Source organism: Diabrotica undecimpunctata, chromosome 2 (assembly GCF_040954645.1).
Source record: "Diabrotica undecimpunctata isolate CICGRU chromosome 2, icDiaUnde3, whole genome shotgun sequence".
Classification (NCBI taxonomy): domain Eukaryota; kingdom Metazoa; phylum Arthropoda; class Insecta; order Coleoptera; family Chrysomelidae; genus Diabrotica; species Diabrotica undecimpunctata.
Window position 1 is genome coordinate 67,411,518 of NC_092804.1, and position 15,978 is coordinate 67,427,495.

A 15,978-nucleotide genomic window follows, 5' to 3' on the forward strand; every position below is an offset into this window, starting at 1 on the left:
GCTTTTTTTATTTCATTTACTGTAATTTCTTCTACTGTTAAATTTTCTGTTGCAAACTGTTATTCTCTACATGCAAATTCTTATTTATTTGCTTGGTGAAATTTCGTTTCACCCAATATAGATTCTAAACCATAGCAATATGGCGATTCTCCGAAGGAATAACCAAGGGAGGTATTTAACCCTACTTTTTGGGATAAATACCCCGTCGCTAGCCGCCAGCATAATTTGGATATTACGAGCAGTATAGCTGAGTAAAAGTTGCCATAGAAGACAGTCACAAAATCTCGCAAGTCGGTTAGCTAGAATCGCTAGCTCACAAAAGATTCGTTTCCCTTATTAGTATCTTATCTTTGTAACCAAATAATTCGCATTGTATTATTCTTTATAAATATTATTAAGTCAATCATTGATATTAATTAGTGTTTCCTAAAACCGCATTCAAATTAAATACTTTCATTCAAACCACTAGTGTTGCCAGTAGTTCGCTTTTAACATAGAAACGACAATTCCCTAAGCAATTATACTTTAATTAGACATAATAGTGAAATTAGTCGCAAGGAATAGTGTAGTGAAATATCCCATAACACAGTTTTACCGGACAGCTATCAGAAATTGCTATTTAATCCAAGAATTAAATATAAGTTATTGTTTAATCTGTTTTTCATTCCAGCCTAGGCTGGTGTCCTTCGATTCTTCTCTTTGCGCCTTTTACACCATTGCCTCTACATTTTTTAGATTTATTATGTGTATATTGCCTTTTAATCTATTTATATATTCAGAATTTCTATCAGAATCCATATTTGTAACTATTTCCAAAAAAGTACCGCTAAGGAATGTATTGACTATCGACTTATCAGTTTAATGAGTCACACACTCAAATTTTTTATTAAAATGTTGCATTGTTGCGTATATCAACTTTGTGACGATTACTGTTGATGAATAGTTTGGTTTCCAGAGTTTATAGATTTCGAGAAAGCCTTTGATAGAGTACCACATACTTTACTTTTTCAATGCGTAGACTTAGTTGGTCTGGATAATTACGACATCAGATTGCCCAAAAATGTTTATTACAACAGGCCGCTTGCTTTGAGGTGGATCAGGAGGTTTCAGCTAAAGTTCCTATTAATCATGGCTTCAGACAGGGATGTGTTATCTCACCGATGTTGTTTAATGCATACTCTGAATCAGTGCTTGAAATAGCTTTAATCAATCGTAGTGAAGGTGTTAAAATCGGTGATGAAATTATTAATAACATCAAATACGCAGATGATACACCGCCATAATGACAGAGAGCCTAGAATACCTTCAAATTCTAGTGAACGCAGTTAACAACGAATGTAATGAAAAAGTCTTACACATTACCGCAAAGAAAACAAAATTGATGGCGGTCGGACAAATGAATATTGAAGAGTCAGTACTAAAACTAGATAAGAAAACCCTAGATAGAGTGGAACACTTTAGATATCTGGGAAGTTGGACTGCAAGGTTAAAAGAACGACGAAGAAATTTCGACCAGAATAGAACTGGCACGTAATAGCTTCATTAGCCGGCGTTTTGTATTATGCAATAGAAGTTTCTCATTAAACTCCAGTCCAATAGTGCCAAAGTGCTACGTCTGGCCTATTTTACTTTATGGATCTGAAACCTGGACAATAAAAGTCAAAAATCTAAATAGATTGAAAGCTTTTAAGTTGTGGTGTTACCGTTGCATGCTCAAAATCCCATTGACAGCGCACATATCCAAGGAACGTGTGCTATAAACCATGCTTAAAGAGCGAGAATTGATCAACACCATAAAAATGAAAAAGGTCTAATAGTTCGGTCATATAATGAGAGGATCTAAGTATCGCTCACTCCTGTTATTCATTCAGGGAAAAATAGAAGGAAAACTCTGGGTCAGAAGGAAAGAACTCTCCTGGCTACGTAACATTAGACTGTCAAACGGTTAAGGAATTGTTTCATGTATCTACCGACCGAGAAGCATTCCAGCAGTTTGTTAACATAATGATAGTCAGCGCCTGAAAAAAAGGGCATGGCACACAGGGCAAGAAGAATATTATACAGAAAATACTTTAATGTATACCGATTACACTAGAAGTTTTCACTTCCTTGTAAAGTTTTTTAACTACAATGGTATACAGCTAACCCCCCGAAACTTTCACACTTTAAGCTTATTACCTTACTCTTTTATCTCCTTACATTCTTAATAATTTTCCAGGTTTCTACCATTGCGGTATCGCCCATCTGTGTGCCTAGCTGTTTACATTTTATCTGCCACAACTCACTTTTTTGTTACTTCTCACCCCACTGTATCTCTCTCTCTCTCTCTCTCTCCAATCCTAACCCTCGGAGGAAGTGTAGTGATCATTGTGATGTAGTACATATATTGTCTCTGTCTCCCAAGATCTGGTTATTTCAACTTATGCATAGGTATTTTGCATATTCCTCGATCCAGAGGAATTGTTGGATCCTTGTTGGAGATCCTTGTTGGAATCTTCCTCGTGATCTTCGGCCTTTTACGTTTCCTTGGATAATAAGTCTTTCCATGTTTTCTGTATCTGCTCTCATAACATGTCCAAAGAATTTTAATTGCTGGGGATGAACTTTGTGGATAGCCGTTTGCTGACTTTTAGTTCATTTAAAATTAAAATATTTGTCCTGTGGTCGATCCACGGAATTCGTAACATTCTTCTCCAACAAAACATTTCAGTGGCGTCTATCTTTCTTCTTTCCGCTTGTCGTAAGGTCCAAGATTCACATTCGAATGTTAGTATTGGAAATAATAAGCAGTTGATTAAAGGTTTTGGGGGTTAAAACCCCTCTCAGGATCCTATTGTTACTCACACTTACCGACACTGTTACTCACAAATTTTACGGACTCAAAATGGAGGTGGCATCATAAAAAAAAATTCGATGACCCCACTGTATATGTGAATGTATTTTCCTCCTTTTTATTACCCTTTCCTTTCTTTTTTGGTTTAAGTTTGAAAACAGATATCCACCTTCATTCTTTCTAGTCCTTTAAACACTTCCTTGTGTTTTGTCGATAACCTTGTATGTTCTACTCGGTTATAATTATATTCTGTAGCGTATGTCTTCGTGTTAAAATTTCAATGTGATTCTGAGGCTGAATGAGAATTTTAGTAAAATTTTAAGTATATGCCGGTCATAAGTAGCTAACGCAACATCCGAACTTCCAAACTTCGGACACACGTCTTTCGCCCTCTCTACATAACCTACATCCATTTCACGCCATGTACCCAGTAGCTATGCTGCAGCATACCTGCCTTGACGTGAACCTCCAAATTCTCGTTGGTAAAACAGTGGACATTACTTATAGTTTTATTAAAGTATAATTATTGACATCTTATACTGACTCAGAAACCCATTAGCTACCTTCTTTTTATAAAGACATGACTTTGCCTGTTTTTCTATGTGCCTCCAACCTTAAGTCAGTATAAAAAGCAATAAATAAATTAATTAATATATTCAATAATACAAAAATAGTCTTTAATTCTTTTTTTTGGTGTGAACCTATTAATTACTATGCAATAAAGAAATATCTAAGGAAGAAAAAAATTTTAGGTATTAAGCATTAGATAGGGATGTGTGCTTTTAATCCCGATAGTCAATAATCTAAAAGTTATTAATGAAAAATTATTGGTTGGCTACATCAGCTTAACCATTGGATAAAAAGAGAAAGTTAGTAAATCCATTTCCAAAAAAGATTTAAGTAAAAAGAGTATATATGCCTGTTGGTTTGGTCTTCTTCTTATAGATATATATTGGATATATTGGATATAATTTTGGAATTTATTTATTTTCTATTTCAGCAGTTCTCGAGATTATTCTCTATATTATCACATAAATCTGTTTTTTTGCAGGAACTATCTAAATTTTATAATTGAAGAACTAAAGGATCCAGTTAGGTAATATACGTTTTTATTTATCTAATATTACTATGATATAGCAATTAAGTGTGTATATGAACCTGACCTTTAATCGTTTTGATATTAAACTACCTTTTTCTTCTTCAAGTGCCATCTCCGCGGCGGAGGTCGGTAATTATCATAGCTATTCGGACTTTTGAGACGGCTGCTCTGAAAAGTTCATTTGATCTACATCCGTACCACTCTCTCAGTCTGCGCAGCCATGACATTCTACGCCTCCCTATGCTTCTTTCTATTTCTTTATTCATCCTTCTCAGAACCTCTTTGTTTGTGACGTGTTCGGTCCACGATATTTTCAGAATTCTTCTATACACTCACTGCTCGAATAATTCCAGTTTTTTCATTAATGTCGCATAAACTACTGCGTTAAACTGCTGATAAACTACCACGTTACTCTTATCAATTTTGATTTCGACAGGGACACTATTGAGATACAACAGTAGACGCATAACATTGATATAAGTGTCATTCCAAGTGGCAGTTGTCTGTAGACACTCCTTTGATGTTCTTGGGGTAAGCGTGGTGTGAAAAATGGAAAAAATTATGTACGACGCAGTGATACATTTATTCGCAAGAGAATTAAAAATTAATTTGCGGCTTGTACATGTGTATGGTTCCTCTTCATCTTTAATTTCATCCGGCTGAATTTAAACTTTGCTATGAAGTAATCCACGTTAAGGACATTTAACAGCAACCACACTGGTATTATCATCAACAATAAATGAATGATATGGTTTTAGAAGATTGGCAAATAAACGTGTATAAAATTTTTAATGTTCGCAAGATGGGAGCTACGTGTGTTTACTGAGGATCACAAATGCGTCAGCATGATGCTTTGCGCGTTTTAAGAAGAACAAAAGTAACTCTTTGCATCTGTACGTTACAATGGATGAAGCACGGATTCAATACTACATCCGAAAGCAAACAGAACTCTAAACAATAAATAAAATCCAGTTTTTTTAGTCATCTCAAAAATACCACTCTTAACTTCAAATGAAACTAAACGCAAACAATAAATAGTATAAACGAACCCAGCTTAAAAAAACCTTTTTCATCAGGATAATACAAAGTGTCTGCAATGAATAAATTGGAAGATCTGCACTATGAAACGCTGACACCAGCCTATTTGCCAGATTTAGCTTCCTTTAACATCCAACTTTCCTCATTGATCAGCGCTTTTCATTCCATAAGGGAACAAATTGTTTCTGTAGGTCAGCACCTTGTACAGCACTTTCAGATTATATTGAAAAATTAAACCTCTTTAAAAGCTTGAATAGACGTCTTTGCTATTAGTGAACTTCTTATCACTGTTAAATAACTTTAAAGGGATAGTCTTAATCCATTACAAAAGTATCTCATTTTTTGGAGGAATGTGATGTTTCAGCGAAACATATCAAGTTGGCTATAGTCTGTGGAAATTAAGAACAGTGTTGTGTCATTATTAAATATAAATGTCCATCAAATAACCAATAATTCCATAAATAATACTACACCTCCTCATCTGGTTTTGTATCTTCATGAATTTTTACCTTATGGTCTCCAATGAATAACTTATTAGGGTATCTTGCTCTGGTCCAATATTTGTTAATGTACGTACCATTTTAATTAATAATTTGTAGCGATAGGTATGGGTGGGTTTTTCGGTAAACAGTGTGTTCAAAACCTTGGAATTGGTTTGTCTTTATGATAACATCGAAAAACGCTAGGGATGAATCAGTTTCCACCTCGATCGTGAAATGGATACTAGGATGTAATACTATTCAGATGGTTTTGAAAAGACACTAAATCATCCTTTCCGTGGAGCCATATGACGAATGTATCGTCAAGATATCGTAGCCAACTTGTGGGTTTGAACATTGATGTGGATAGTGCTCGGGTCTCAAAGTCTTCGATAAAGATATTGGCAATTACTGGAGATAGTGGGGAGTCCATTGGGGCACATTTTATTTTTTCTGTAGAATGGATTTAGAAAGATAAAATAAGTGTTGAACACACAATGTTTATTGAGAGATAAGTGGTCTTGCTGGATACTGTATTTAGTTTTCAGAATCTTTAGAGTTCCGTCTATAGTAATGTTCGTAAAGAGTGACGGTCATAGTAATTTAAAAAACTTTAAAATAAGACTTTGCAGTACTCTCTAGCATATGAAATACGGGAGTTATGATAGAAATAAGGTTGATTCCTATTTTTTAGTGAGAAAAAAACAACAATACTACTCCTTCTATTTCTACCCTAATTGCAATTAAACGTTATCTTAGAACGTCAGAAATGAGAGCCTTGAGATTTGATGGCTGGTGGACAAATTGGAGTTAAATACAAAATTTGTTGATAAATAGATCGGTCCCAATGACGTTTGTGGACTGTAATTATTTACCAACGTTTTTGTTCAATATCACACCCCATAAAGAGGTGGTAAAGAGTTTATCTAATCCTTTTAAGTAAGATTAAAATAATATATGAGTTGATTAAGTATAGGTTTAATTAACCCAAAACAACAAGCATACAAAATTAAAAATAATAAACTAAAAAAGAGATACATTGTGAGTCTATGGATGTAAAACTCTTTTAAAATGTTTATTAAAAAGTTCTGTTATATCTACCAGTCCTATTGTACACCACGATGGCTGGTGAGCACTGGCTACTCCTCTAACTTGAAGCAAATCTGCTGTGGTACTATTGTACACCACAATGGCTGGTAATCACTGGCTATTCCTAGAACTCAAAGCAAATCTGCTGTGGTCTTGAATCTTTGGGCTACGGCTCCCTAGACTACTACACAAATTAGCAATCTCCTACACAAATCAGCAATCTTCTTAGCACTTTTAAAATTTAGCGGTGTAATCACTAAACCAATGGACCCACTGATCTATGCTAAATTATACACTTAAATAGGTAACAGTTTTTCTAACTCACTCTTATATAAATTAAATGGAGTTAAAGGACAATTATTTTAACCAACACTTCAAATTCTTTGAAGCGTCTTCTACTATCAGTTCCATGTCCGTCTTCTCTGTCTTCCCTATCGTACAATATCTTGTTGTTTATACATCTATAGTTTATATCATCTACAAGAAGAGACCTAAAGCCTAATATAAGACGGAGATTATGTTTTCACTTATCGTAGAATGTGCTAGGATATTTAACCGCATGCCTAATGAAAGTTATAAAAGATTATTTACCATTATAATCTATCTATACCAAAAATATATCTACCAAAAATATATATTTGGTCATAATATAAGAATCAATCTAGCAATTGTCAAAATATGACTAAAAGTGTTTTCATAAACAAAATATTTTTTATAAAATTCTAAGACAGATATTTTTCTTTTATAGAAATCTACCTTTAGCCATTGCAATTTCGTGCACATTAGTTACCGCAGTGTATGTACTGACCAACGTTGCGTTCTACACTACACTCTCCCCAGTCGAAATTCTTGGTTCAAAAGCAGTAGCAGTAACCTTCGCCAATAGACTATTTGGACCTTTTGCTTGGACAATACCAGTATTTGTGGCTCTATCTACATTCGGGGCTGTTAATGGAATTCTTCTTACATCTTCAAGACTGTTTTATGCAGGAGCATGTCACGGCCAAATGCCCGAGCTACTTACTATGATCCAGTCTAAGAGACTGACGCCTACGCCTTCAGTATTAGTAATGGTAAATATTGTTTTAAGTTATATTTATAGTATATTAAATATCTTGTATACCTTCCAAAGTTATAGATACCAAATACTCTTTATATTTGTTTTTATACCTGATGTTACTTCTATCACGAAATAAGCAATGTTTAATTAAAATAAGTTTAAAAAATGGCTAAAAGTATGAAAACTTATAACAGTATATACATATATATTGGAAAAGAGAAAAGAGAAAAATTTTTTTAATATAATAATTTATTAATATACATGGCGTTCCGTTTAAAATAAGCCTCATATCACACATTGAATAATCCAATAATGAATTTGTAAATTTTTAACACCTAAAGAGATGTTTAATGCTCAATCATGAAATACATTTAACAAATGTCCAACTATTTAGACATAAGAGAAAATTTCGTATAATTGCTTATATAAGTTGAGAATCACTTTCCTTTTAAAACTTTACATAGTAAGAAAAGTCGACGTAACTCAAAACAGTATGTACTTAGGTATAGGGAATTCTTATGAGACTATACCTTATTTTTTGCGGACAATTAGAAAATTCAATAAAATACAGGGTGTGTTATAAGAAAAAATATATCTTTGATACGCCGCAATTTACTGGGACATCCTGTTTATTTAAAAATAAATTTAAAATATAGCTTTTGTCAACTTACAAACCATTTATGTAATTTTTTTTTTTAAATCTTTTGCCCTTTCACCGTAATCTTCCGTCCCGTTAGTGGTGACTCACCCTTTAAAATATAAATATGCCCTCTCCATAATATATACTATATATGCATTCAGGTGCAAAAAATTTAATTCATGTCTATGTTAAAGCGAAGAAGGCACATTTTTGTCACTTACATATTGAGCATAGATTTGTGAAGGAGCATTACAAGTAAATAAGAAATATAATTTAAGCAAAAAATTATTAAATTGTTAAATAAAAATAATGTTTATGTCATCTGTTATTAATACCTATTATTTACTCCTCGGACTGCGTATGTTTTGACATTGTAATAGTTAAATTTTGAACACGAAGTTGGTCCAATTTGTCCCATATTGTCTGAAGAGTTACACTAAGCTCAGACACGTTGTTTGGGCGGAGTAGCCAAACTTGAATTCATCTTTCCAGTGTGTCCTATACATGTTCGATTGGATTGAGGTCATGGCTGTAAGCTTGCCAATTTACACGGACTATCCCGATATCTTCTAATTCTAGTACGTACGTTATCGTCTATAAAACTAAAATTAAGTCCAATGAATGGCGTAAAAGGTACCACATGTTCATCTAAAATGGCTGTTGTATATCTTGCTTCTGTCATAGGACCTCCATTCACAAGAATTAAGTCAGTACGGGTATTGGAATATTAGGACAAATCTATGAATCTCTCATAAAAACCAGCTTAACCTATGGTACAGAGACATGGAGACTAACAGAAAGCAATAAAAGAAAACTCGAAGCAACAGAAATGGATGTATTTAGACGATCACTTCGAATATCTAGAGCAGACAGAATTAGAAACGATGAAATAAGAAATCGGATGGGGGTAGATGGATCACTGGCAACAGACATAGAAAGGAAACAACTTATATGGTATGGCCATGTTCAAAGAATGCCAGAAACAAGACTACCAAAAATCGCCATGAAATGGATACCACCAAATCGTAAGAAACGAGGAAGACCAAAAAGAACATGGAAGGAGGGAATAACAAAGGCAATGAGCTCCCGAGACTTGACCGAAGAACAATGGAATGATAGAAATTCGTGGAAATTAGGCATCGGACAACGACGCAAGACGTTTTGAAACCGATATATATATATACCATAACTGACTCTTCTCGATAGGTTATTTTGTTGGCAATATTGCATTGGGTAAATCGTTCTTTTTGCATTCCCCAGATTTTTTCGTGGCCATCTGGTCACCTTAAGCAAAATCTGGATTTGTCCAAGAACAAAACATTACTCCAATCTGCATAGTTCCAATTTTCATGTTCTCTTGCAAAAGCAAGTGGAGCTCTGCGGTATTCCACGGATAGTTGTGGACATAGGGCTGGTATTTTGGATAATAAATTCACTTTAAAAAGTCGTCGACGAATTGTCCACCTACTTACATCTACATTTTCGACTTCTTTAATGTAATTTGCCAGCTTAATTGAAATTACATCTATTTTTCGTAAACAAGAGAAACCAAAAATGGATCATCGCGTGCGGATGTTGTTTTCCTACGACTTGATTCTGGTCTACTAGTGTAGTTGCCGTTTTGATTAAACAGCTGAATTGTTTTTTGAACATCACAAGGACTTACACCTAGCACCAGGGCGGCATAATATTGGCTACGACCATTTTGCACTAAAGCAATGGCTATTGCAGCATCTGTTGGTGTTAAAGGCATTTCATTACAATTAAAAATTGTGAACTCAAAACGTTTTGATACCAAATTGATCTGGTTTTTAAAATCAGTACGACAACAAATTAATTTCTTGTCGCTTATCGAACATAAATTTTTGACAAAAACATAAATGAAATGCTATGAAAAATTTAAAAATAATATATAGAAATTAATAATTGTACTTCTATGAGGGTTTTGTCCAAATTTCTAAATGCCATATAGTATAGTGAATGAACGTAAAAATCAACTATTACCTCCGATTTCGGTGAACCTCCATCGATTTGCATGAAAATTTGTGATTAAGTATATTTTACGCTCAACTTCAAAAGTGACATATGCTCAACTTGCGCTTTTTGCATTTCAGGGGTGAAATCCACCCCTTTTTTTAGAAATGGTAAAAAATGCAGATTCTGGCATAAGTAATCTCGATTAATTAAATAAAATAAATATTTTGCAACATTTATAAGTATGATGTATGATTTTAATTAATTTTTCAACCCTTTTAGCCAGTATCCCTTAAATCTAAAATCATGAAAAAATCATTTTTTATATTTTTTTCTTTAATATTTATGATATTATTTTTGATTGACTGTGAAATTTCAACCCTTAAAAACCACCCCCTTAAAGCAGAATCATTAAAAAAAATAATTTCAAGAAACTTTAATTGATTATTTCGTAATTTTGCACCCTTAAAAACTACCCTTTGTCATAAAAATAATGGAAAATGTTTTTTTTATTAGCTTTAATAGCTGTAATCATTTAGAAACTTTTTCCGTCGACCGTCCATTTATGATTAATTTTAACACCCTCAAAATCATTGATTAATGACCCCTATTAATGAATGATTTTCTATTAATGAACGATTTTATTATAGGCAATACAACATACATTGCTTGTATAAATTAATTTAACCCCATTTAACGCTCTGTGATTGGCAGTTACCTGTGGTGTACCAACCAAACATACCTATTTATATTCCCACTAAAAAATTATTTAAAATGAAGTAGCCGCTGTAAGTACTGTCTGTCATTGTATGTCATTATTTATCGTTAAGTAAATAAAAATTTAAACTAAGATATTTTTATTTCTGAAAAGTACGGTCGACTGAAAAGTTTTGTAACGAACTCGTGAATTAAAATGGCGATTAACAATCTCGAACATTAACGCACTTGCTTCGCTCGCGCGTTAATATATCTCAATTGTTAATCGCCCTTATTAATACACTTGTTGGTTAAATAACTATTTTATTGATTATGATAAACTTTATTAATATATTGCAAACTTTATTAATATTATTCTTTTCACATTTCCTGAACAATTTTTTCAGTGCTTATGTGACTTATAAAAATTTAATTTGTTAATTAAGAGGAAAACATATTAAAATAAATGTTAAAATATATGAAAAGTTCATTCATTTTTTATTTAAGTAATGTTTCATAAATTAATCAAATATTAATAGTACTTTAATTGTTAATTTTTCACTCTTCATCAGAGCTCTCTTCACCAATTTCTCCTTTTTCATTAATTAGAGGGCTATTTTGGCAATTGTCCCCACTGCATGATCCGCAGACTGTATTGCAAAATAACCCTACTCTTCGACATCCGCAAGAAGCGCCGCACCCGTGTTTGCAGTTGCAAAAAATCATTTTTAACAATTCTTCTGGAGCGGGTGGATTGGGATTTTTAGTTGAAAACAAAGACTCTTCAATGTTGCACCATCCCCAGTCAACTGGACGAATGTCTTTGTTTCCAATCCGTATCTGGGTTTGTAAATAAACTCTTTTGATGTGTTCATCCAATGCAGCAACCGTTGGGACCACAGATGAAAACTTTACTGCACTATTTTTAGTGGTAGCCTTAATAAAGTACTCGTTACGCATCTGTTCCAGATAAGCTGATAGATCTTCGATGCGTTGTAGTTTACTCATATTCACATCTTTTGCACTTCCGTACAATAATATTGTGCAGTACCTACCAGCTTCTAAAATGGCATCGATATCAGCGACTTTATTATAAAATATATCGATCTTCTCTCTCAAATCAGGTCTTTTGTCTAGAAGATCGATAATTTTTTTCTTCCCTTTATTTTAAAAAGCAGAAGTCGAGTCACATCCAGAGAAACAATGAGAGAATAGAATATATACTCCAATGCATGGATAATTTAGTTCTAAGCTTTTTGAAGAATATATCACGGAGTTAACATTTTGTTTTCCAAGTGTCAAAAAATAGATCTCTTCATCAGCTTTAGCTCGGGCAGTTAAAATAACTAAAACATCAATGTCTTCTGCTACTATAACTTTTGGCAAACTTGATCTCTTATCCTCAATTGTTGTCTCTACTATTAATTCGTCAGCTTCTCCTTTTCCTTCTACGTCTACTTATTACCTATCTTTTTTCCTATATATACATACAAAATCTCTACTCCAAAAATTTTTCTAAAAAAATGTTATTGATTTTTTTACAATAACTCCATTAATTTTGTTGATATCAGGTTCATTCAAAAACCATTTGAAAGGTAATTTCAAAGGCTATAAAGTCGTATTAAATTTAATCTTTTAAATCCCTTATTTTTAAAAGATAAAAGGTTAAAGGGCCCCGGTTACATGGTTCTCGCAGTAAAATTTAATTTTTAAACGTTTTTATTTCAGTTATTTTTTATCCTACAAAAATATAAAAAAAAAGGAAAATCGTTTAAAAAAAAACCTCAAATTTTGTTCTTTATCATTTTTTAAGTATATTGAGTATATATAGAGTTACTCTCAAAAGAAGATGAAATTTATGAAAATTTGAAAAATTCTGACTTTTTTAAATTAAATTTTTTTTCAAAAATATGCATTCTAAACCGGTCAAAATTTTTGAGGTCATTACTTATGCAAAAATAAAGAAATTCTCATAGATATTACTATAAATTTTATTTTTTGTGGAAATGGCGTATGTTTTATTTTTCACTTTTTCCAAAAAAACTCGAAGGGGTCCTCTTATTTTCATCATAACTTGCTTAATTTTGATGCTATCAACTTCTTCTAGAGCTCATTTTATAGGTATTTCTGAGTACTTTGAAAATTGTTGAATAAGTATATTTTATAAAATGCATTGTTTTCCCGTTATTTAAGCTTGAATATTCAGATTTGAGTACTCGCCGAAAAAAAAATACATTTAATTACCTATAACTCACTTTGAATTAAAACTTTATACTAAAAGGTTTTTCAAACAAGGAATTTATTCAATTTTTTAGTAGCTTCAATTTTGTTAATAACAACTTTTTTATAAAAACTTATAGTTTTCGAGTTATTTATGAAAAACCGCTTTAAAACATGCATTTTTTCATGCATCAAAATCTTTGATCTTCAATAACTCAAAAAGTATTGATTTATTTTATTAACTTTATTAAATAAATTTTGTTTAGATTTGGTCCCTTTACCGAATCCTGGGGTTATTTTTAATAAAATTTCCACCCCCGAGAAGGGGTTGCATACATCCCCAGGGTAAAAGCGCAAGTTGACACCATGTCACTTTTGTTTCTTAAGGTATCCTTTAACTACTCACCAATTTTCATTAAAATCGATGGAGGTTCAACGAAATCGGAGTGAAAACCTTCAGTGACTGTACTAATATAACAAGTCCTAAGTTTTAAAACTCGAAATAAATTTGAAATATGTCATGGATCGAATTTTTTGCACCTGAGTGTAAATACACAATGTCAGTATGATGTTTGTCAGAATAAAAGTATGCATACTTTCCAAAAGTTCGTTCTATCGTGTTGTTCGCCATAATAATAACATTTACGAGTGTACATTTAATTCATGAATTCGACAAACATTACCGAACCTTTTATGTTTACAACTTCTATCTTCGTCTTAGTACAACAAGAGTAAATAACAATTGCTTAGTGTAATTAAAAATTATTAAAATTAATAATTTGTAAAAACCATTTTAGTCATTATTTTTTTAATATTCTTTTAAAGTAGAATTGCCTTTATTTGTTTTTTCTAAGTTACACAAATTTAATCATGCAAAAAGAAATTGGTTTCCGTAGTAAAATTTGCATAGTATTGCGTTCCATTTATTTCTTTAAGCTCACGATTTGCGAATAAACTTTCAAGAATGGGTTCAGTAGTTTTATCGCATAAAATATATGGACACTGAGCATCTATATCTAGTCTCGTAAAGTACACACAATAAAAATGTTAACGCGGAATAAAGCGTTAAATATTGACAATAAAGGTTTTTCCTTGGGTTATAAAATTGATCACATAATTAAATCGTTGTTAGGAAAGTACGAGTATAATTACATAGATATAATCTAAAAATAGGCGAATTTTGTGTCAGGTGAAATAATAAATAGTTAAAAGATCTTACGTAATTAGTCTTGTTTGTCTAAAAATATCATCATCATTTTGAAGAAGGTACTATCAAACTTTCTTGCCGACTGGTATCATGATTAATTATTACGTTTATTTTTAACAGGTTAGTGCAACCATATTGAAAATTTTAATGTCTTCATTGGCCGATCACTTTTTTTAAAAGTGTTTCTATTACTTTATTTAACTTTCAAATCAAAATCTAACTCTAAAATGCTCATTTTGGTTAAAATTTCATTCAAAATGTGAGTCCACGTTGGAGTTTCGCGCGATCACCAGCAAGATTTTTATCACAAAATGCCTATGAGAGACTAACGTGGCATCGCGCCTTGACTTGTCTATTCCTGTTGATAACGTGTCCGCAAATCTAACAAACGAAGGCACCGTCGCCGTAGCTTGCGTTTTTCTTTCTTGTCAGTACTTAGATTAGAGCGGTACAATGCAGTCGTACGAAAAAGAGCAACAAAAACTTGAACAATATTGGCAAGAAATTCTGTCAGATGAAGAATCGGATTAGTTTAACGACACGTGGCTTTCGGACGAGTACCAACCAACTGATTTTAGTGACAGTGAAAATGAATCGAGTACTCCGGAACAGAATAAAAAAAGAACACGTGTGGCCGGAAATACCAAACCGTTATGACAAAATGTATCGCCGTACACCAGTAAAGAAAATGAATATACGAATTTCGGAGAACATGTTGATGCTGCTGTAGAATCTGTCATTGCCCAACATTCTAAAGTCTCCAAACAGGGAGTTTTAGAAGAACCAATAGTATCCAATGCAATGAATGAAGCTATTGTTTGGGGGCAGGTCAATAGCAAAAATTTACAGAAATGTACATTTGAGGACTATAATTTATCGGTAATTTATATGACGGTAAATATCTAATTTATTTTGTTGAACTGATTTTAATTTTTTTTTTTTTTTTTTTTTTTAATTTTTAGGTCGATGAAACAATTTTTTATGCCCTGCAATATCAGGAAAGAAACCAGAAAAAAAAACACACGTATCACCACGTATTACACTGATGTCGCTAAAATAAAACGATTTCTGGGTATAGTTATATGGATGGGATTATGTCATTTTCCATCTTTTAGTACTGACCAAAGAATGATCTTTATGTGAATAATATCAAAAACGTAATGTCAAGGAATCACTTCCAGGCATTGCAGAAAACGCTGCATTTCAACGATAACTCAGTAACAACAGATGGCTGTTTGCGGAAGATCGTTCCCTTGGTTAGTTCAAGGCTGCCATCGTTCCAAAGGAAAACGTGTGCATTGACGAAACTTAACTACCTTTTCAAGGACGACCAAAATTCAACCAGTATATTGCCAACAAGAGGTACAAATTTGGGATAAAATTATTCAAGCGTTGTCTGGAAGGTGATTATCTTCTTCTTGTGGTGCCTATCCGTTACGGATGTTGGCTACTAGCATGGCAACTCTAACTTTATTCAGTGATTATACCTACGATTTTAACGTATATTGTGGAAAAGAATATACGGAAGGTAGCACTGTACCAACAAATGTAGTGATGAAACTTATGGATGGACTGGTTAACAAAGGACGAACACTTGCGATTGATAACTACTACAGTTCTGTCACACTTGCACATGAACTCCT

General features: G+C 32.8%; 1 protein-coding gene across 1 annotated transcript in view; it reads left to right on the forward strand.

The window, feature by feature from the left end:
• The window catches only part of LOC140434645 (large neutral amino acids transporter small subunit 1), a 142,766-nt gene that overhangs the window by 83,403 nt on the left and 43,385 nt on the right, over positions 1 to 15,978 (forward strand). The window contains exons 5-6 of the mRNA XM_072523058.1: positions 3,885 to 3,929; positions 7,287 to 7,611. Coding sequence (XP_072379159.1) covers positions 3,885 to 3,929; positions 7,287 to 7,611 — 370 coding nt within the window. The remainder of the gene's footprint in view (positions 1 to 3,884; positions 3,930 to 7,286; positions 7,612 to 15,978) is intronic.